Below are 24,003 nucleotides of genomic sequence, written 5' to 3'. Positions count from 1 at the left end.
CACCAAACACATGAGCAATATGGGCTGGGCATAGCATTTCTACAGTATGGATCCACAAAATACCGATGTGTTCCGTATTTTTTGGCGGACCCATTGACTTGAATGGGGCCTCAGACCGTGATTTCCGGACAATAAGGCTAGGTCTAAATGTCGACAATTTTTATAATGGCAGTCTATGGTGTCGCACTGCAACATGCGACATGCTGCGACTGACGCGACAGTCGCAGAAAAATCAATTTCAAATGGATTTTCTGCGACTGTCGCGTCGCAGCATGTCGCATGTTGCAGTGCGACACCATAGACTGCCATTATAAAAATTGTCGCGCGACATTGGTGCAACAAAATGTTGCGCGACAAATGTTGTCATGTAGACCTAGCCTAATAGGACATGCGCTACTTTTTTGCAGAACGACCATGCGGACAAACGGAAACGGAATGCACACGGAGTAACTTCTGTATTTTCTACAGCCCCATTGAAGTGAATGGTTCTGCATACGGGCCGCACAAAAATAAATAAATAAACGGAACGGAAGCAGAACCCTAATAAGGACTACTGTGTCAATGTGCACTTAAAGGGACGTATGGCATACACCCCTTTAAAGGGGTGGTGCAGGAGTTTTATATTGATGACCTACCCTGAGGACAGAAAGACAGAAATATAGTGGCAATACTGGAGGAGCGGCTCAACCCCTAACACTGTAGCGTGTTTTACATTGGGGGAGCAGCCCCACCGCATGTGGACCGCAGCAAACTACTATCCCCAGCAAAAAATGCATACGATGGAGGATGTCGGCGCGGTCCACATGCACCACAAGGGCATCCTACACAAAACGGAGCATTGTGCGGATGTAAATACAATCATATAAATCACAGAAAAAATGCACCAAACGGATATGCCACTGACTATACTAGCTGGTCATACAAGCAGATATTAAAAGCTGAGACTTTCGCCAATATATTCCTGTCAGGAAAATATCGGAGCCCATCATTGCACCACGTCACGGTCACTCAGCATGGCAAAGGGTCCTACCACTACGCTACCTATGGTGTGAACACGGTCTGAAGGTGAAGGTGTGAACACAGTCTGAAGCCTGGCTGCGAGCTGGATTACATCACCTTCAGACCGTGTTCACACCATAGGTAGCGTAGTGGTAGGACCCTTTGCCATGCTGAGTGACCGTGACGTGGTGCAATGATGGGCTCCGATATTTTCCTGACAGGAATATATTGGCGAAAGTCTCAGCTTTTAGTATCTGCATTTATGACTTCCCAGTATAGTCAGTGGCAAATCCGTTTGGTGCATTTTTTCTGTGATTTCTATCCTGAGGACAGACCATCAATATTAAACCCCTTTAAGGGCATATGGACAGGGCCCGTCTTCATTACAGTCATATTGCTCACCCAGCTTTCCTAGGAGCGGATAATTCATTGAATTTGTAAGAAGATGGTGGACTGTGATAATAACCCAACCACTTTACTTCCCTCTCCTAGTGCGATCAGTGCTCCCCCTTCCTCCTAGGGTTCATGCACACGACCGTATGTATTTTGCGGTCTGCAAAAAAAAACGGATCCACAAAAAATACAGATGACGTCCGTGTGCATTCTGTATTTTGCATAACGGAACAGCCGGCCCCTGATAGGACATGTTCTATTTAATTTATTTTTTTCGCGGAACTGACATACGGAAACAGAATAAACACAGAGTCATTTCCGGGTTTTTTTGCAGCCCAATTCAAGTGAATGGTTCCACATATGGACCTGTAAAAAATGGAATGAAAACAGAAGAAAAATAAGTTTGTTTGCATGAGCCCTTAGAGTGTGAGCTCATAGGCCAAGGCTCTCACTGGATGCATCAATTAAAGCGAGATCACCTTGGCCGGGGTTTGAGGTTGTTTGCTGCCTGCTAATTAGATTTACTAGGAAGATATTCCACCGGGATCTCTCTGTCTGGAAACAGTCTTGAATCTAAACAGATGTAATGGCACAAGCAGCCGCAGCAGCATCATCCAGCCTTTACGGCAAGTAACAGAAGAACCCGGGAGCGTCCCCAGGACTCCATCATGCGCCAAAGAGCTCAGCGTTTCCGTGCACCTCGTCCTTCACACCCTTCTTCCAGTCGTGAAGTTTAGGAAACTGTAGCGCAAAAGGGCACTTGACAAGACCCGACACCTCTCCCGCTAAGCAGTAACTTCTTGCATCCCCCCATGTAAAAAACTATTCTGGAGCATCCATGCCTCTAGGTTTTGTTATTTCTCTATTATTCCTACTAGAAGTCTATGAATGAACTGCCAGCCATCTGTCATGAAGGTCCAGCTGGGTGTTGCCAGTTTGGGGTGTGTCCCTGCACATTCTGACCCTATCCAATCAATGCTGCCAATATCACTGTGCAGGGGAATACCCCCAACTGATAAAACCTAGCGGGGCCTTTAGGTATAAGGCTACTGTCACACTGGTGTTTTGGCTTTCCATTTGTGAGATCCGTTCAGGGCTCTGACAAGCGTCCAAAACGGATCAGTTTTGCCCTAATGCATTCTGAATGAAAAAGTATCCGCTCAGAACGCATCAGTAGCCTCTGATCAGTCGCCATTCCGCTCTGGAGGCCGCCTGCAGCGTTTGTGTGTCCGTCTGACCAAACAGATCCGTCCTGACACACAATATAAGTCAATGGGGACGGATCCGTTTTCTCTGACACAATAGAAAAACCGATCCGTCCTCCAATGACTTTCAATGGAGTTCATGACGGATCCGTCTTGGCTATGTTAAAGTTAATACAAACGGATCCGTTCTGAACGGATGCAGACGGTTGTATTATCTGAACGGATCAGTCTGTGCAGATCCATGACGGATCCGCACCAAACGCGAGCGTGAAAGTAGCCTAAGGGCTACACAGTGAAACTGGTCACGGCCAGGATCGCTGCATAGTAATGAATGGGATTGCTGCGGCAGTCGCATGAAATCCAACACGACTGCAGCGGCGATCCCATTCATTTCTATGGGATCACCGCTACACAGCGACCAGTGTCGCCGTGTAGCCCTTTGCCTTATTGCAGCCTGCTTGCAATTCATTCATAAACTTCTATTAGTTATAACAGAGGAACAGAACAACACAGAGTCAGAATCGCTATTACATGGAGGATGCAAGTAGCTACTAAAACAGTGATGTCAGGAGAGATGACGGGTCCCCTTTACTTTAACACCTTACATGCCATCAAGAACTAAAGACGGATTTACTAAGAAGGTCGGCTTGAAGCTTAAGCTCCTGGGGTGTGACCAACAAAGAACAAAAATTGTGAAAGCTTGCGGGTGAAAGGGTGAAGCCAAAAGCCACAGCCGCCTGCGCCTTCCCCAATTCACGTGGACTTCTTGGCCACTTTTTTTTTTCTTTTGCAGAAAAAAAATAAAATAAAAACAAGGCAGGGAAAAATAAATCTGCACACCTCGGCCACGGCATGAGGTCTCGCTTTAAGGGCTCATGTACAGGACCGTTGTTTTGCGGTCCGTTTTTCACGGATCCATTGTTCTGTATCTGAGTTTTTTTTCTTCTCCCACTTAAGTCCTCTTCCGTTCTGTTATTGCACAAAACATATACGTACGTTTTTTTTGCGGATCGTATACAGAAACAGTAACTCATTAAATCACCAAACACTGAGCAATATGGGCTGGGCTTAGCATTTCTACAGTATGGATCCGCAAAAAAATGGATGCATCCAGTGTGCGTTCCGTATTTTTTGCGGACACATTGACTTGAATGGGGCCTCGGACTGTGATTTGCAGACAATAATAGGACATGAGCTACTTTTTTGCGGAACGGCCATGCGCACAAACGGAAACGAAATGCACACGGAGTAACTTCTGTATTTTGGTTCCGCATACGGTCCGCAAATAAAACGGAACAGAAGTGGAAAGAAAATACGTTCGCGTGCATGAGCCCTAAATGTGAAGATATGGGGAAAGATAATTTTGATATCTCATATGGGCCAATACCTGCATCTCCTTTTTGTCCCCAGCAACACTTCTAATGTAGCGGTCGGGTCGCGTCTACCACGTAAATAACAGTAGTTCATATGTTGATATGGATGCATGTAGTAATGGTGCATACCGTGCATATGACCAGGGTGAGCAGCCAGGACAGGAAGCTTTGTCATGGGGACATAACAGCAAAGTGGCTGCAAGGCGCTAGACTATATTCTTGTTGGAGAATGCCAATGACGTTGATCCGCGATTGTTGACTTGACTATGAAGATTCTCCTTGCTCCAGTTCTGCATTTTTATCATATTTGTAGCGGCAATAAGTAGATGCCCCCCCCCCCCCCCCACCTCCCCGAAAACAAACACACTTGAGATGAGTGCGGCGACTCCCTGCGCTGTGGAATGTATGGCCGATCAACGTGTCCCTTTGGTGCCTGCAAGGAACAATCTCCTCTCTATTGGCTGACCTTTCCCTGTCCCTATAACAATCACAGTCTGTAAGGGATTTAAGGACTTACAGCCCTCCCCAAGAGGGGGCTCGTCCCATCGCACAAAGTGACCACTATGCCTCCCATCATCCGCACAATTAGCTGCATTGAAACCGGCTCATTAAAACAGATCATTCAGCAGACATCAATCAATGCGAGCCATGTTTTATAATGAAGTCACGGAGCATTGGGGGGTGGGGGGGGGGGAGGCGACAAGATGTACATTTTTTTTTTTTGCTAATGAAATTACAATCCTGTCTTTTTATCGATACAGAGGAACAGCACGAAGATTTACTGCAGCATCAGGATTTTACAGGACAAGATGTCAAGGCGAAGGCAGGATAATTTGCTGAGTAACCGTAGACTTTCATCGTAGGTTATAATTCAGTAAAATGTTACCTTTAAATCATAGAAAAAAAAAAAAGAACAGTTTGGATACAATAGGGCAGGCAACTACAACTCCCAGCATGCTCAGACTGCCTACAGCTATCAGCCTGCAGCAGGGCACGGTGGGAGTTGTAGTTTTGCAACAGCTGGAGAGCCGCAGGTTGCCCATGCCTGCCATAGGGAATAAAAATGGCAAAAGCTGCAACATTGAGACTTAATGCAACTTTATTATGTATTACAGAAGCAATAATGTTGCAAATCAAGGGAAAGAATGCGCCAAACATTCCTAAACCTACAGCTGCCTACTCTGGACAGGAGCCTCTTCCCCTCACTTCATTTTTAAGTCCAATATTCTCTAATAACTTCATATCTCATAGTAGTTCTATCCCAGATTTTCTGATACAAAAGTTCCAAATTTCCTGCAAAGCCATAAAGCTAAAATACTAAATTCATTCTGCTTGCAGTCACCACTAGAGGGAGCTTGATGCATATTATTTACTTATTGATTGCAATATAGCAGAAGTATGCAGTAAGCGCCCCCCAGTGGTGGCTGTAAGAAGCAAGAGATTCGTAGTTACTTTTAATTTTTTTATTTTTTGGGGGGAAATTGAAAGGAAACCATTATACTCCCTGTTCCAAACCCCATCCATTACAGCACTGCCGCTTGGTCTTTCCCATCGGGCTCTGTTTTTATGACTGCAGCAGTAACATGCCTGCATACCGCAGATGACCAGTGCAGCCAATCACTGGCTTCAGCGGTCTCATGCTGTATACCAGTGAGGCCAGAGCGGTCACGGGTGGCATAAGGGATGTCATCGATGCAGCCAAAATCTGGGCATCATAGCAGTCCCCCCCCCAATGAGTGGAGGGGGGGGGGATTAGAACATAGCGTATAGCTTTTTTAAATTATTTTAGTTGATTCCATTCCATTTACAAAACAATTTTTAACTCTGACAACCCCTTTAGCTCTATAACCGTGCAGGGAATTTGGAGCCCTGTATCAGCTTGACTGATGTAAAGACATTGAGAATAAACAAAAGTAGAATTTTGGACCAATTTAGACAACAAACTGGTGCTTAAGGTGTTCATTCAGCTGTAATTAAAGACAAGCAAAGGGTTAAAAAAAAAAAAAAAAAAAAATTATCAAATTTGCTATTGTTGATCCTTACTGATGTAGGACCTGTGGTGACGTCACATCACATGGTCCAATCACATGGTCCATCACCGTGGTGATGGACCATGTGATTGGACGTCAGCACAGGTCCTTTAGCCGGCAGCTCATGATTAAAGTAGTAAGGAGATCGGCAACTACGCGATCAAGAGGAGGAGGAGAGTTAATTATTTTTTCGTTTTTAACCCTAAATTGACCTTCTACTAAGCATTCTGTATTAAAGAATGCTATTCTTTTCCCTTATAACCATGTTAGAAGGGAAAATAATACGGTGAATAGACTGTCATCTTAGCAACCATACGTGAAAATCGCACCGCATCCGCACTTGCTTGCGATTTTCACTCAGCCCCATTCACTTCTATGGGGCCTGCGTTGCGTGATAAACGCACAATATTGAGCATGCTGTGATTTTCACGCAACGCACAAGTGATGCGTGAAAAATCACCGCTCATGTGCACAGCCCCATAGAAATGTATGGGTGCGGATTCAGTGCGGGTGCTGTGCGTTCACATCACGCATTGCACCCGCGCAAAAATCTCGCCCGTGTGAACTCAGCCTAAGGCCCCTTGACGTGAACGCATAGCACCCCCCACTGAATCCTGATCCATTCATTTCAATGGGTCTGTGTACATGAGCGTTGTTTTTCACGCATCAGTTCTGCGTTGCGTGAAAAATCGCAGCATGTTCTATATTCTGCTCCATAGAAGTGAATGGGGCTGCGTGAAAAACGCATTGCATCCGCAAGCAAGTGCGGGTGCGATGCATTTTTCACTGATGGTTGCTAAGAGATGTTGTTTGTAAACCTTGCGTTTTTCACGCGCGTGAAAAAAAAAACGCATCAAAACGCATTGCACCCGCACGGAAAAAACTGAACGCAATCGCAGACAAAACTGACTGAACTTGCTTGCAAAATAGTGCGAGTTTCACTGAACGCATCCGGACCTAATCCGTCACGCTCGTGTGAAAGAGGCCTCACACATTACAGCACTTTCAGGTCACGAAGTGACAATCTGGGCACACTGATGTGAGACATTCGACAGCGCCTTGATACCTGGTCTCTTACCCCCTGTTGACATGAAGCGTGCTGTAAACAGCGCCTCGCTAATCTAACGTCTTCCCATTTAAACAGCTGGCGGCCCGATTTAATTTTTTTAACTTACTGAAAGTCTTGCAAATGTCGGAGACGGCTTTAAAGACCCGGTCTGAGAAGTTGACCTTCACCTTGACGTATTTCATGTTTGGAAGCTGCAGTCGCAGAAGTTTGTGCTGAGGGGAGAACTGCAGTCTGGCGTCGGCCTGGATGCCATATTTGTCTAAGGTCCAATGAGTCTTCAAGAGCCATGTTTTCTTCTTCTCCCACCACAGGGCGTGATCCGACCAGTCCTTCTTTACATCTGAAAGGTAACAAAAATAAGAAATGTGATCAGTGTCCTATTCTTGCTTTATAGGAGGAACCGAATGTCTGAACGTGGTCATACACAAGACAGCTAATGTGAACGAAGGTCTCCAGACCCTCGCCCAATGGCAGACGTTGGGTGGAAGATGCTGGATTTCATCATGTTCTCATCTTGTGAGCCTGTGGGCGATAGGCCTCCTCTAGAGGAGTCTAGCAGTGGCTTGAAAACACATGCATGCTCGGCCACCTTTGGGTCTATTTCACCGGAAAGGAAAAAAAAAAACGGAATAATTGGGAGATCTGGATCAATGAACACATCCCTACAATAGTGCAGATTAAAAGTGAACTTCTACCATAGAGAACCATCTGAAGTTCACTTCAGGACCTCCACCACATGGCAAAATCAGAAGAGCCCTTCAACACAGCTCATCTTGATCCTTGCATCCTTCTTCTAGCGACCACCAATTGTGGGCCAAAACCTGCTTGGATGACAGGTTATCATCTGCTGCATATACAGAATTTTCAGTAGAATATGCATAAAGGGTAGTTTGAGGGCTGGTCCTAATAAATGGAGTTCCTCTGGTTGGATACCACAGGATTAGGGGGTCACTTCCAGGAGATGCACTTTGCATTCCAAAAACAGCGACTGAAACCAATGCCCACTGACTGATGTGAATGGACTCTGGCAATGCTCCAGTACTTTATAACCCAGGTCAGAGAGCTGCCATAGTTAATGAGGACCTGTAATCTCTCCCGACATGTCTGTTTTAGCAAATACTTGCACCCCTCTTGTAATAAGTCTGGAGCATCAATTCTTAGGAGTATGATGTACCCTTCCTCTATTATTCCTGCTAGAAGTTACAAATACATTACTAGCAGTTTGCAATTGGATCCAGATGGAAGTCCCCTGCACAGTCCGACATTGGATAGGGTCAGGCTGTGAAGGGACACGGCCAACTTTCACTGCAAACTGCTAGTAATTCATTCATTAAAATAAAAGAATGGCACAACATAAAGTTATAAGAATGGTTATTACTCAGGGAATGCAAGTATTTAGTCCTCTTCAAAATGGGTTGTCTGTACCCCAATAATATCCACATAACTTGCAGGAAACCCAACTCCTCAGCTGTCACATTAGTTGACCTGTTTATATTCTAGTCACTTGTCCAGGCCCAAGTTTCTTATGAGATTTAGGTTTCCTTAGAGACCTCCAGAAGCTCGGGCTGCAGAGCAGACCTTCATTTCATTCTGAGCCATGCTCATCCATGAAGCATTTCAATTAGGGCTAATAACTCATTTAGGACGAGACTCGGTAAAGGGGGATTTATCCAGTTTTCACGTCTTGGGACATGACGGCAAAGAGGATGCCAACCTGAATTTACAGGCTAAATGCGGCGATTGTAATTCAGGTCGTAGACTGATTACATCAATACCAATCCAAGGACGCCGCCGCCGCATCGGAGAACGGGAAACACGACGAAAAACAGATACATTAAAACAAATGCCCCTCTGAATGAGGAGATTCATGAGCAGGAGGTTTGTAAACAATGTTGCAAATAATAAAAATAAATAAATATACATTGTAACAGTTATCATTGTTTCCACAAATGTATCAAAGCTGTATTGTATAAAAAGGGAAACAAGCCAAGGACATGAACTTCCCATCACAAGGCTCATAGACAATTTTTTCTGAATTGCAACAGAAATCCAAATCCAATTTGAACATTTCCTATCCATCCAGATACAGATTCCATACGTGCATTTGTCGTCATTGTGGCATGCGATTCACTCCAGATACCTTGATCTTCACCAATAAGTTATGATGGAGACTACAGATGGCCATACATGCATGGAGTCATTAAAAGGGCGTCTGGCCACCTGATCCTTATATATCCTTAGCTATGAGACTGTATAGCCATTAGGTTGTCAACTGCTCCTGTTACCGCCAAGGCTACTTTCACACTTGCGTTGTTGTTTTCCGTTATTGAGATCCGGCAGAGGATCTCAATACCAGAAAAAAAAAAAAAAAAAAGTTCCGTTCAGGATGTCTTTGGTTCGACAGCATTCCGTTTTGTGACCGGACACAAAACCGCTGCAAAAAAACAGATCTGTCGCCCATTGACTCAATATATTTAGTGACTGATAGTTTTTTTTCGGTTTTTATTTCACACAACCGCATCTTAACGGAACGGGTGCATCCGGATGTGGAAAATCAACATGGATTTAATTCCGGTATGGAGATCCTCTGTCAGATCTAAATACCGGAATTAACAACAGTGTGAAAGTAGCCATCTATCAAATCGATGATCACCAACTACATACAGTCTATATCACAGGGCAGCTTGTATACATGGGTGGTCTTCTATTAATTGTTCTCCAGAAACCATGGAACCAAAATTCTGCTGCAGGGAAATATAGGGACACGTGGGAGGAAAGCAGCGCAACCTCAACTATGTGACATGTCAAGGCCTATAATGCACAGAATGTACCCATAAAGAAGGAGACAATGGTCCCCATTGTAGTAAATATTATATATACTTTCAGAACCCTCTCCCTGACAGTGTCAGGGCCACTGACCTAATTCTCAGTCTCTCCACCAGCACTTGATCAGCCATCTAGAAATGCAAATTTCTCAAACTAGTTCCTTTCAAGACGCTCTCCAGCATTTAATAGGACGCTTATTGTCCTCCTCCATTTGCAGTTCTTTAACGCTGGCAATACGCCACTTGAAAATTGGCAGAAGAAGCCAAGGTCCACAATGCTTCGCTACAGCACCACCGACGTACTCAAGCATGTAAATCTACCTCTACCAGTAGGTGCAAAGTCATTTCCCTGGACTTGATCGCGCACAAAGCGATCCATTGACATTTCGGTCCATGGGTTCAGCTACCAAGTTACTGAAATGCACAAATCAGACTGTAAAAGACCAAGTTCTGGTTTACAGCCACCATAAAAAAATTATTTTTTATCCTTTTAGGATAATCGCCTTTTTTATTGCTAGAAGGGTTCTTTAACATGGTTTCCACTGCTGGAGCTCCCAGCGATCATCCGTGATCTATGTGGGAGCCTGGAAGCAAGCGTTCTACAATTCCCTGCGGCGCCACCACAGGGGAAATGACATGAATGGGCAGTTATGGCTACATTCACACTCGCGTTTTGGCTTTCCGTTTGCGAGATCCGTCATGGGCTCTCACAAGCGATCCAAAACGGATCAGTTTTGCCCTAATGCATTCTGAATGGAAAAGGATCCGCTCAGAATGCATCAGTTTGCCTCCGATCCGTCTCCATTCCGCTCTGGAGGCGCTGCCTGCAGCGTTTTGGTGTCCGCTTGACGAAACTGAGCCAAACGGATCCGTCCTGGCACACAATGTAAGTCAATGGGGACGGATCCGTTTTCTGACACAATAGAAAACGGATCCGTCCTGGCACACAATGTAAGTCAATGGGGACGGATCCGTTTTCTGACACAATAGAAAACGGATCCGTCCTGGCACACTATGCAAGTCAATGGGGATGCATCCGTTTTCTCTGACACAATAGAAAACGGATCCGTCTCCCATCAACTTTCAATGGAGTTCATGACGGATCTGTCTTGCTTATGTTACAGATAATACAAATGGATCCGTTCATGACGGATGTATTATTGTAACGGATCCATTTTTGCAGATCCATGACGGATCCGCCCAAAACGAGAGTGTGAAAGTAGCCTATGCTGGGTCCTCCAAAATGAGAGACACTCTTTATAGCAGGGACCCACACTTATTTTGAATTCTCCGATTCCTAAACCAGGCATGCTCAACCTGCGGCCCTCCAGCTGTTGGAAAACTACAACTCCCATGATTCCCGGACAGCCTACAGAAGGGCATGGTGGGAGTCGTAGTTTTACAACAGCTGCAGGTTGAGCATCCCTGTCCTAAACCAATCTCTCTCTCTCTATAGTTTATATCAAGGAACTATCTTCAGGTTTCCTAGATTCTGACCAGTCTAAATAGGTTTTATTAAAAGGTAGGTCCCAGGATTTCAACATATCCCCATCCAAAGGTGGGGGGGTAAGGGTTGTATTACATACATCAATGGAGCAGATGACTGCCGGGAGGGAAGCGTTCCTTCCCGGTAATTGCCTGCTCATTAGTGGAGGAGACCGCTGCTATTACATGCAGCAATCTCCTCCACAGTATGGGGGAGATCATTATGCATTGCCCGATGGACGAGCGTTTACTCATTCATCAGGTAATTGGCGGCAGTATTACACTGCCAGATCGCTAATGAGCGTTCCTACAATGATCTTGCCAGTGTAATACTGGCTTTAAATGTCCGATTGTGGGGGGATCTGACCTCAACGATCATGAGAAGCAAGGTCCTGAGGCAGTGGTTGAGCATGCACCCTGCCGCTCCATTCATCTGGAGGGAGCTGCCGAATATAGACGAGTGCTGTATTCCTGCGGTTAGGGGGGGATACGGTCCAATCTTGAGATGATTGCATCAGATTGGTGCAACACCCACATCTAGTCTGCTCTGCAACGTCAAAGAACGCGCAGACCCTTTCAAGTTTTACTGAGAAGTCCTGCTCTCAGCACAATGGAGAAGGTCATTAGATAAAGCGGCTAATGAAGAGGGAGGCTACAGGAAATCCATCAGGGCCATACAACCTCCTGAACGCAGATCTGAAGTCTGTCAGCAAACAAAAGATAAGAAGCAAAATACATACATTGAGAGTTGAGTGCAAGATCTCTTGTTGGCGTAAATACTGAATATTAAACCATTTTATCTTCCTACAGGTGTATTGAAATGGTGACCTGAGGGCAGGGATTCAGAAACGTCTCTATACACATAAAAAATAGATTTCATCATTTTTTGGACTTCATGTGTCCCATTTTGGTGCTGCTGAAGACTGTCTCTGGGCAGAATCAGCCTCCTTCCCCTTCTGGAAACTTAAAGGGAACCTGTCACCAGGATTTTGTGTATAGAGCTGAGGACATGGGTTGATAGATGGCCGCTAGCACATCCGCAATACCCAGTCCCCATAGCTCTGTGTGCTTTTATTGTGTAAAAAAACCCAATTTGATACATATGCAAATTAACGTGAGAGGAGTCCTGTATGTGAGAGGAGTCCTGCCCCTGACTCATCTCAGGTTAATTTGCATATGTATCAAATTGGTTTTTTTACACAATAAAAGCACACAGAGCTATGGGGACTGGGTATTGCGGATGTGCTAGCGGCCATCTAGCAACCCGTGTCCTCAGCTCTATACACAAAATCCCGGTAACAGGTTCCCTTTAAAATCTCCTGAATTACTGATTCTAACTATGGTCATGTAACCAACAACATAAGACATCCTTTATCTTATCAACCATCACTTGGTTCACACCCAGATATGAAGATCGTTCATACATCACATGGTGCCTTCAATACAGTCCTTGAGGAAGTGCTGGTCACCTGGGTGAAGAACAAGCGTGCGAAAATTCCTGGACAGTCCATAACAATGGGAAACTTTTCCAACTTGATTCTTCCATGATTACTTTTGAAGCTTATGCAGGTTGCTGGGGACGGTCACAGGAGCTGCTGCTAAAGTGGTCATATTAACATCTGAGCTATAGAAATGCATCACTTATGGTCTTTAGGATGCAGATCGTTGACGGTCAAGGACTATTGGCCAAGTCATCCAGGACAAAAATCAGGTTGGCAGAAGCCAATAAAGCAGAGTTAACAACATTTCAAATTTGCATTGTCTTAGGTCAGGGCACTGAGGCCGATATCGCCTGGTACCACAGTCACGTCTCCTGTCGAGGGAGGGAGAGGGGAATAACCTTCACCCGTGGGACATTGACATTGCACGAGACAGTTAGGATGCCTTCACACAAGAACATGGACTGGTCTGAGCGTCTTTCAGTTCTCTAGCGGTGAAACTATAACTCCTAGCATTGAGAAACCGAACGCACTACATCTCAAGCACTAAAATATTATTGGATGGTGTTGGGTGGCTCAGACATTCATACAGTTCCCCCTGAAGAATTGGGATCCTGGTTCTGAAGCTACATATTAGATGTATGCCAACCAAATACCACCAACTGAGGACTTGCCAACTATTTAATGTCTAAGGCGTTCCCCTTTCGGCAGATGAAGGTGGGGTAAGGATTAGTCCTGATCCTTTTATTCTTGGGAAGATAAACAGATTCCTCACCCAATTCCTACTGGGAACACAGGCATGCTTGGCTAAGGGTATGACAGACATCGCGTGACAGCTGTGCCAAGTGTACGGCCAGCTTAAAGGGGTTCTCCTTAGGATAGGTCATAAGTATCCGATCGGTGGGGGGTCTGACTCCCAACACCACTGCCGAACAGCTGTTAGAAGTGACTGAAGCACCGCCGCCTCTTCCTAGGCTAGTGACGTCACATTCATTGGCCACACGACCTAGGCACAGCTTAGCTGCAATACTGAGCACGGCTATGCAATGGGCAGCACGGTGCTTGGTAAAGGCCCTTTCAGTTGACCAAACCACCACATCTTCCTGGAGTCTTCATAGCATATTATTTCCTCTGGATTCTTCTCCCTAAACTACTGATGGGTTCTTTCGATATGCTTGCATGATGCACAGACATTAGATTCTGAATGCATTGTTCTACACCTCTATATAAAATGCATAAAATTAAAAAAAACAAAAACCAACAAGGGGCATCAAAATACCAACGCAAGTCAATGAGTGCCAGAAACCAGATCCACCACGGATTATGTTATTCTGTAGCCATTATAGACTTGTTTATCCTGGGATTGGTCCAACTTGTTTCTCTCATCTCCAGAAGTCTTCCATCCAAGGTCACGAGGTCTACCCTCAGTGACTACAGAGAGAGTCCATTTGTGGTCAGGACGTCTCTTATCAGAAGAGCACTCTCACTCTTTCCCTTGAAGACAGTTATACATTTTGGGAACTTCACCAGGACTAATCAGAGCATCCAATCTACAAATCTCTGTACAAAGAGGGTATTGATCTCCTGTCATCCACTTTACAGCTGATAGTGAAGAAGACCTCACATCTCAGGCACTTCAGACAATTAAACCACAAAGCAAGATGATAAGACAAAACCAGATGCACAAGGAGTCATCATCAAATAGAGCCGAGGCCTCTACTGCTGAACTAAATTAAAATGACCTAGGGGCTGCACGTTATAATAGGAGTCGCCTATATGGACCATGGGCGTAACTATAGCCATAGCACTTACTATTGTGCCCAATCAGGTGCAAGAACAATATAACTTTTTGTGAGGAATAACAATATGGAGGCGTTTTGCTATAATGTGGGTTTTCTGATATATTGTATTATTTACACCTTTAATTATTGCTACTTCCGCTGCTGATGATACTAATTTTCTTACACTTGCGGCGGCTCCCTGTAAGATCTATGGCCAATCCGGGTCTAACTCTCCAAATTTCACTCATTTTAAAAACTCTAAAAGAATTTTTATATATATTATTTTTTTTTAATTACAACTTGTAGAGGGGCTGCAGAGCTGGAAAGAACAATAGATTTGGCCTCTTGTTCATGGAATCCATCAGAATTATCGGAAAAGCAGGAGACCTGGCAACACGCCAACACGTAATCTCCGGGATTTTGGAAGAAACGCGTGTGCATATTCAGTCTCGGCCATAAAGACCCCCTCAAAGAATTACTTGGCTGAGATCTTCTATACATCAGTGTGTTCCAACTGATGTCTGGTTGTAGAAATTCTTTCCAGTGCTATGGAGATGATAAAACCTGCACGTTATCACAACGCACGCTTGGCCAACGTTGCGATAGGCAGCGCCGGTGATGCCTGCCAGCAGACCCATCCAATGTATTCATGAAAGGTTTTTATTAGACTCCAATCACCGCTTCTTTCTCAAAGTCAGGCAGAATATAAGAATAAGGTGCAAGGAGAGAATCTCCCACTCTGGAGGACCCAGCATGGCCACACGTTACGCTTGGATTTCAAATGAGAACGGTGTAATTCTTCATGTCACCTGTGGGGGCTCTGCAGAAAAATTGCACACTTGTTGCAGGTCGTGGCACAGATTTACAGTTGATAATAGGCCAGGGGACTCTTCTCTTATACAGAAATATCTGTAGCAGACTGTAAAAGCTGGATGACCACCTCTACGGTTGTCACAGAACTTTTACAGAAGATAATATTAGCTAGGTTTTATACAAGGTGACAGAAGAGGACGACTCGAGGTCAGAAGGAATCTTGAAATGGAAAATTATATATATATATATATATATATATATATATATATATATACACATACACATACGAGCCAACAGGTGCATCTCCTTGAAGGCCACTTAAGCAGGTCATGACAGGATCTGACAGTGGGTGGGTGGGCAGATCTGACCCCAGTTGTCACCCAGCGACTGGCTTAAGAGGGTCTCTCAGAAAGAAAAAAGGGCAATAGTCATCAAAGAGCAGCTGCCACCAATCTGCAGGTCGAGCAAAAAATGTGGATTTAGGATTAAGAAGGGGGAACAGGTGAAATCAGACAAAAGCCACAGCGCTGAAATGACGTATTCTGTGTAAATGCATAAGATATGTAACAGGCAAATACAGATCCTACACACAAAACTCACCCCCAGTATAAAGCGGATCTCCTCCTGTCCCATTGTGCTTGTCCATGGCCCGTGTCCGATATTAAAGTGAATGGAGCAACGCTGCAATACCAGATACAACCCGAGGACAAGAGTGGCGCTGTGGTGCTGGCTGTTTGGCTTGGGGAAGAGGGATGGGATTAAAGTAAACTGTTATCACTTCTCAAAAAAAAAAAAATTATTGGACAGTGGTCTGACCTTTCACCTTAAAGTTGTATTCCAGTTGTTACAAAACGGATAGGGGATAACTATTAGATCGGTTGGGGTCCTACCACGGACACCCTGTACCCCCTTCAAAATGAAGTGTCAGATCAGACATGTGCACCATCGTTCCATTCATTTCTACAGGAGTTGCGGAGGAAAACTCCCATGGAGATGAATGGAGTGGCGGTGATCTTCTGCTCTGTTCATTACGGGGCCCCCTAACAAAAGTGGCCCCATGTTGTAGGAGAGCAACAGAAGTAGGCAGGATCAGCAATACCATAGCGCAATATACCATCCCAGCAAAACCATATACCGCAGAGCAGCATAATACACCACCCCAAAAGCTGTCCCTCTGCCCAAAATCTGTGGTGGCCATCAATAGATGCCATTTTCTGTCCTTCTTCCCCAGTTGTCTCTGATTAACATATGGAGCAGGGGGGGCATTCAGGAGGGCATGTCACTGGCCGTGTATACGAGTATCCGATTCTCAGAGTTAGGCCTCTTGCACACGACCATATGGCTTTTTCAGTCATTTACGGTCCGCAAAAAACGGATCCGCAAAAAAATACAGATGGCGTCCATGTGCCTTCCATTTTTTGCGGAACGGAACAGCTGGCCCCTGATATAACTGACAAGGATAGTACTGTTCTATGGACAATAATTGGACAAGTTCTATCTTTGAACAGGAAAAATTAAAATACGGAAACGGAAGGCATATGGAATACCTTCCGTTTTCTTTAGAGGATCCATTGAAATGAATGGCCCGTATACAGAACGCAAAAAAAATAAAAAATAAAATAAAAACACACGTTCATGTGCAAGAGGCCTTAATTACCAGCTCATTATTTATCCGGCCAGCGGCAGAGGACGGCTTGCGTGACCCCCTGAGCATCGGCCCACCGGGAAATTTCCCTGTAAGGTCTATGGCCAATCCACGCCTGACCTACTTAATCAGTAAATGGGTTAAACAGAGAAGAGGCTGTGTATTTGTTCCTGGGCCCTCATCCTCATCCTCGCCCTCATCCTCATCCTCGCCCTCATCCTCATCCTCGCCCTCATCCTCATCCTCGCCCTCATCCTCATCCTCGCCCTCATCCTCATCCTCGCCCTCATCCTCATCACTCAGGAGCAGCGTGATCTGTCACACGACTCCCCATCCAGAACCACAGAAACTCAGAGGGAAACTTCTGGTTCGTTGAGCTGAAGATCCACTTCTGTACGAGTTTTGTGATGATATTTACCACCAAGAGTCAGCGGAATACAGGAACGAATGCAAACAGAAAGAAACAGTCACAAAATAAAGCAGAGGTCCGAGGCGGAGTACAGCGCAGCAAAATAGTGAATGCAGGCACAGTCAGCACTCCCTACGGGGGTGTTCGCACACGGCAGGAATTTCTGCAACCGAATCGGTTCCGTTTGCTTGTTTTGGCGGCGAGCACATGGATTTCTATTCTCATTCTGTTCTATTCTCAAGTCTGACGTGTGGAAATCCACCCCCCCCCCCCCCAAAAAAAAGGGGTAAAATTTCAACAAAGAGGGACGAGAGATTAAATAAATAAAGTGGTCAGTTGTAGCGAGCTATAGTGCACCATTAGACTAGAGCAGCAGTGAAAACAACCTCTCCGTTTTAGTAACTACTTACATTCCCCACACAAAGTTTGGAACATCTATTCTTAAAACTCTGGGATGTGGCGTTCCTCAGTTATGCCCACTAGAAGTTTAGCATGGATTGGATAGTGTAATTAGACTGTACAGGGACAGCGCCCAAACTGGCAACCTTCACCAAGACCTTTATTCATAAACTTCCGTTCCGTTTTTCATTTTTTGCAGACCGTATGCGGAACCATTAATTTCTACGTGTCCGAAAAAAAAAAAAAAAAAAGTTACTCCGTGTGCATTTAATTTCTGTTCCTCAAAAAAAAAAAATAGAACATGTCCTATTATTGTCCGCATAACGGACAAGCCCAGCTGTTCCGTTCCGCAAAATACAGAATGCACACGGACGCCATTCGTATTTTTTGTGAATCTGTACATACGGTCGTGTGCATGAGCTCTAATACAAAAAGATGCTCTAGCATTGTCATTTCATGTAGAATACAATTATTTACTAAAACAGACATGTCAGGAGAGGTGACGGGGTGGTTTGCCTGTATGATAAAGATTCCGCTATTTGACAGTGATGCCATGACAGGGTGCAGACCTGGCCTTAAAGGGGATGTCCGCTCGCAGACATTAATGATTGGCCAAACATGTCTGCAAGGCGACGGCTAAGGACTTCTACATGTCAAATGCACAGCGGTCACTCAAAGGCAAGTTCCAGTTGGAGGTTGACGTTGCAACAATGTTGAAGTGTCTCTTGCAACATTTACTTTACACTGAAGTCGCTCACAAGTCAAAGTAATGCTGCTACATTGCCATTAATGGCGGACGAATGCGTGTCATGGAGGAAGATCAGTTGAGTAGCAGGAACGCCTCATCAGCTCGGTTACATAGCTCAGAAACTACGTATGGCCGAAAAACTCAGAGCAAGTGCGAGAATACAAGGCACCTGCAAACTCAGCTCTCCAAGAATAAACCTCATTTATTGGCAACTTATGAAATTGTTCTTTATGGTGAGATTTAGTTCAAGACTGATCGTCCAAGCTTGCAATCTAATAACTTTTACATTGGAGCAGACTTGGTCCAAAGAGACCTGGCACAACCCAGCTTTTACATCTCCGGAGATAATCGGCAATACTGGCACCAATGTGGATTAGGTTTTCGGGGTGCCTCTCAGCCCCCCACCAATCAAGTGTTCAATAAGGCCGTGGTAGTCCAGAGGGGTCCATGGCCTCCTCGTGGCTTACCAGGTAAAGTGCCACCCATTGAATAGCAGCTGTGTGTGGTAATGCAGCTCAGGGGAGGACCGTGCACCGTGGTCTCTTCAAACAGCTGGGGCTCGAGTGTGACGCCCCCACAGATCTGATAGGCCATAAACATAAAAATCTCAGTCCCCTTCAAAATATGGGTGGTATGCACAAAACTGCCATGAAGCCTTGGGACCATCCAATTATTTAAAGGGGTTTTCTGGGATTTTAATATTGATGACCTATCCACAGGATAGATCATCAATATCAGATCGGCGGGGGTCCGACACCCGGTACCCCCGCCGATCAGCTGGCTGATTTGCTTCAATGTGACGGCTCATTCCTATTCAAGTGTATAGGAACAAGTGAATGGGGCGGCTTGTAATGACACCTGCTCACATTGCGATGTTGATGGTGACCAATAAAAGTAATTGCGGACAAGAAAATGCATTTTCTATGAGTGCGGGCGATGTGCGGTCCGTGAAATTGCGGAACACACATTGCCAGTGTCCGTGTTTTGCGGATCCGGACGGACGTGTGAATGGACCCTTAATGTGTATGAGGAGTTCCCAAATCGAATGTCAGTGTCGGATCCTTTTGTTCTCCCAGGGGATAGGCTGTAAACAACCATTGAAGGTGTATGGCCATCCTTAGAGCAGAGCTCTCTAACTCCTCACAACCCAGCTGTTGCAAAACTACAACTCCCATCATTCCTAGGTGGGAGCCCCAATGATCATCTGTAATCTATGTGGAAACCTGGCAGATGTTCAGTTTCCCTGCAGCGCCACCACAGGGGAAATGAAGCATTACATGGTGTCCATTCACATCATTGTAATACCGGTCAGGACAAGTCCTCCAGATAGAAAGACGCTCTTTGTAACAATTCTCCACTATGGTCAATAGATTCCCCAGTAGGGTGTATGAAGATAAGGCCTCATGCACACGACCATATTTTGTTTCCGTGTCCGATCAGTTTTTTTTTTGCGGATAGGATGCAGACCCATTGATTTCAATGGGTCCGCAAAAAACGCGGACAGAACAGTGTGCTGTCCGCATCAGTATGTCCGTTCCGTTGCTCCGCCAAAAAAATAGTGCATGTCCTATTTTTTTCTAGTTTGCGGACAAGGATAGGCATTATTACAATGGATCCACAAAAAAAAACAGATCCGCAAAAACAACGGATGCCATACGGAACGTCATCCTTTTTTTTTGCGGACCGCAAAACACATACGGTCGTGTGCATGTAGCCTAAGCTTTCTAAACTGGACGACCCTTGCAGTCCATGGCTTGTGGCCTGCTAATATTAGAGACGGTGTCACCCTCAGGCATTTCCCCTGTATGTTACGGGGCCGCGCCCCTCCCCCTTCCTGACAGGGTTATGTGACCAAGCGCTGACCATTATTACATTTCATGGAAAGCCAAAGACTTCACTTCCTCCTCGCACCGCAACGTGTGTTTCTTGGCTTCGTTTCTGAGCCGTGTGAAAACGAAATCCACAGAGACGCCACTTCTGATTTTTCTAAGACAATTCTGAAACTGAATTATCTAAAACATGACAAAAGGAACCACAGCGGGGATTTTCTGTCCCAGGACCTCACAAGTTCTATCAGCTGTACATTGATTCATCTTGGAACCAGCGCATCAAGCAAACACTGCGAGGGGGCGTCCATCGTGACAAAGTTTTTGTTTCGATTTGAAACTGTTACATTTGTAGCAAATTATCTTCTATTTCTAGGTAATTTTATATGTCAAGGGACATATCCAATAAATGGTTCTTAAAGGGATTGTCCTGAGTGATGAACTAACCCTCTATCTTGTGGATATCTGATCATGGGGAGGTCCGACTGCTGGGACACCATGCCAATCAAGATAATGGGGGTCCCCATCACTGGTATGACAGTAGCAGCTGTAAGCGTTCAGCCATTTCCAGCAGTCTCAGAGAATGAACGGCAATGTGCATGTGTGACCTGCCAATCCATCCATAAGGGGGCAAGAGATTCCCCTTCTCATGATCAGTAAAGGTTCCAGCAATCAGACCCCACCGATCAGATACTTATACCCTACCCCAGCGATCAGCAACCTACGGCGCTCCAGCTGTTCAGAAACTACAACTCCCAGAATGCTTCATTCACTTCTATGGGAGATAGAGTAAGAGCCAAGCATGTTTGCATGTTGGGAGTTGTAGTTTCACAGCACCTGGAGTGCAGAAGGTTGCCAATCCCTGCCCTTTCCTGTGGATAGGGTATATGATCATAGCCCTTTAAAAAAAAAAAAAAAAAAAAGGCGTGTCCTCTTAGAACAAGCCATCCCACATTTTTATTTTTCTAAGGTCACCCAAAAATAAGCTGATCTTATGGTGTCCTGCTGCTCTGAACACCAACCATCAGTAGAAATCTGTAGAGGAACCTAAAAAGGTAGAGAGACAGACCGACCAAGAGACAGACAGACCGACCAAGAGACAGACAGACCGACCAAGAGACAGACAGACCGACCAAGAGACAGACAGACCGACCAAGAGACAGACAGACCGACCAAGAGACAGACAGACCGACCAAGAGACAGACAGACCGACCAAGAGACAGACAGACCGACCAAGAGACAGACAGACCGACCAAGAGACAGACAGACCGACCAAGAGACAGACAGACCGACCAAGAGACAGACAGACCGACCAAGAGACAGACAGACCGACCAAGAGACAGACAGACCGACCAAGAGACAGACAGACCGACCAAGAGACAGACAGACCGACCGACCGACCAAGAGAGACAGAGACTCTTCGTAGGCAATGCCTTCTCTGGCAAATTCATGATGGGCCTTCCAACCCCCTATACCAGTGATGGCGAACCGGTTAGAGACCGGGTGCTCAAACTGCAGCCCAAAACCCACTAATTTATCGCAAAGTGCCAACACGGCAATGTAACCGGAATACTCCAGTCCAGTATAGTATATTTTCCATGTACTTTATCATTTATGTATAATGACCTGCCTACATTCAATGTGCTGTCCGTGCTGTTCATAGTGCGCCCAGCGCTGATGAATGGCTGGTAAAGTCCAGAGTATATTGGTACATTATAGATTTTTTCCAGGGTGCGGGTGCCCACATAGAGAACTCTGAGTGCCGCCTCTGGCACCCGTGCCATAGGTTCGCCATCACTGCCCTATACTATCTCAAGACAGAGAAAACATGCAGCTCTGGAGCAGTCATCTGCCTCTCTGGAGTCACAAGTTATAAGAGGTCAGTTCAGGTTGCGTTGTTTTGTAGACTCACAAACATCCCCTGCAGCTCGCCGCAAGATTCTGGCACAGCACAAAGGCAATCACTGCATCAACCTGGAATGTGCTCACAAACCATACAGATCTGCTCTTTAGGTTAGGCCATACTGAACACTACATGGGAAGCGTCACGTTACACCAGAACAGGCCGAGGCGTGGGACTCCTCCTCAGGAAGACGAGTGCATTTTGCAGACCTTTGTAGATGACAAAAATTCCTGTCTGGTCTAAGTCATCTATAAACACCATAAAATGCATAAATATAAACCATATAAACCCCCCGTCCTAGTAAAAGTTCACAACTCAAATCAGAGAAAAAGAAATCTGATCAAGGCTTCTTTGCCTCTTCTTAAGGGCTCATGCACACTACCATATGTATTTTACGGTCCACAAAAAACGGATCTGCAAAAAATACGGATGACGTCCGTGTGTATTCCATATTTTGTGGAATGGAACAGCCGGCCCCTAATAGAACACTACTATCGTTGTCCGTAATGCGCACAATAATAGGGCATGTTCTATTTGTTTGCGGAACCGACATACGGAAACGGAATGCACACAAAGTAACCGTTTTTTTTTTTGCGGAATCATTGAAATGAATGGTTTGGTATACGACCCGAAAAAAAAACTAAAAAAAAAACTGAACGGACACGGAAAGAAAATGCGTTCGTGTGCACAAGCTCTAAAAGGGTTATCCGGTAATATATGTTCAGGATGGTGATCAATATCAGATTGGCGGGGGTCCAAAACTCAGGACCCCGGCAATCAGCTGTTAGAAAAGGCTGGTGCTCCTTGAGTGCCATGGCCTCTTCCTAGGCCAGTGACGTCACCGTATATAAATCGGTCACATGGCCCAGTTGCCGCTCAGCCCCCTCGAAGTGAATGGGCCTGAGCTACAATACCAGGCACAGCCACAATACAATGTATGGCGCTGTGCTTGGAAAACTGCAGGAGCCCGCAGCAGCACCCTGTAACAGCAGATCGGCAGGGTGCTGGGACTCAAGGGGGCCCCCATCCTGAGGATAGGTCATAATTATCAATACTTGGATGACCCCTTTAAGTCTAACATGAAATCTGGTATATTACCAAGAAGTAGGGGACAGGAAGGAGAATCAGACTACATACAATGTTTGGTTGTAGTCTGTTACTATGGAGACACATAGGTCTTCACAAGAGCTGTGTGCACCATATTTAACAAAGACCATTTGTAAAGTGGCTTTATTTTAGATGCCTTGGAGCAATATAATTTTGATTGTGAAGATAGACAACCCTTTTCAGAATGCAGTCATGGCTGCTTATAGCTGAGCATCAAGTGTCCGGCTCCAATCAAACATCCGAAGTCTTGCCAGGCCCAGTGCAAATGTATTAAACCATGGCAAACATTCATATAAGTGGCTGTCCACGAAATTAACAGACAAGACCACCAGACTAAAGCTGCTTTTAGTAGAACAGGACCTTATTTTAGGACGTCCATGTGCGCTACTAGGGTGTATGGACAGGGCTGGTCTCCAAGTGACAACCCTTTAAACGTGCTGGTCATTTCATATTGGGACTTTAAGGTTCCCTTCAAACAATAGGGCTCAAGTGCAACGTCAGCCCTCCCTCCAGTTACTAGCCTGGGCAGAAAGATTTAGATACCTTCAGACATC

At 45.3% G+C, this 24,003-nt stretch overlaps 1 protein-coding gene across 4 annotated transcripts in view; it reads right to left on the bottom strand.

Moving 5' to 3' along the window:
• Nucleotides 1–24,003, bottom strand: part of FERMT2 (FERM domain containing kindlin 2) — a 69,766-nt gene that overhangs the window by 30,528 nt on the left and 15,235 nt on the right. For all 4 annotated transcript variants that reach the window (XM_040411995.1, XM_040411997.1, XM_040411998.1 and 1 more), the window contains exon 3: nt 7,176–7,409. In XM_040411995.1, coding sequence (XP_040267929.1) covers nt 7,176–7,409 — 234 coding nt within the window. The remainder of the gene's footprint in view (nt 1–7,175; nt 7,410–24,003) is intronic.

The sequence above is a fragment of the Bufo bufo genome, chromosome 11 (genome assembly GCF_905171765.1).
Source record: "Bufo bufo chromosome 11, aBufBuf1.1, whole genome shotgun sequence".
In the NCBI taxonomy this organism is placed as follows: Eukaryota; Metazoa; Chordata; class Amphibia; order Anura; family Bufonidae; genus Bufo; species Bufo bufo.
Note: the sequence above shows the minus strand (reverse complement) of the source record. Positions and strands in the feature narration are given on the sequence as shown.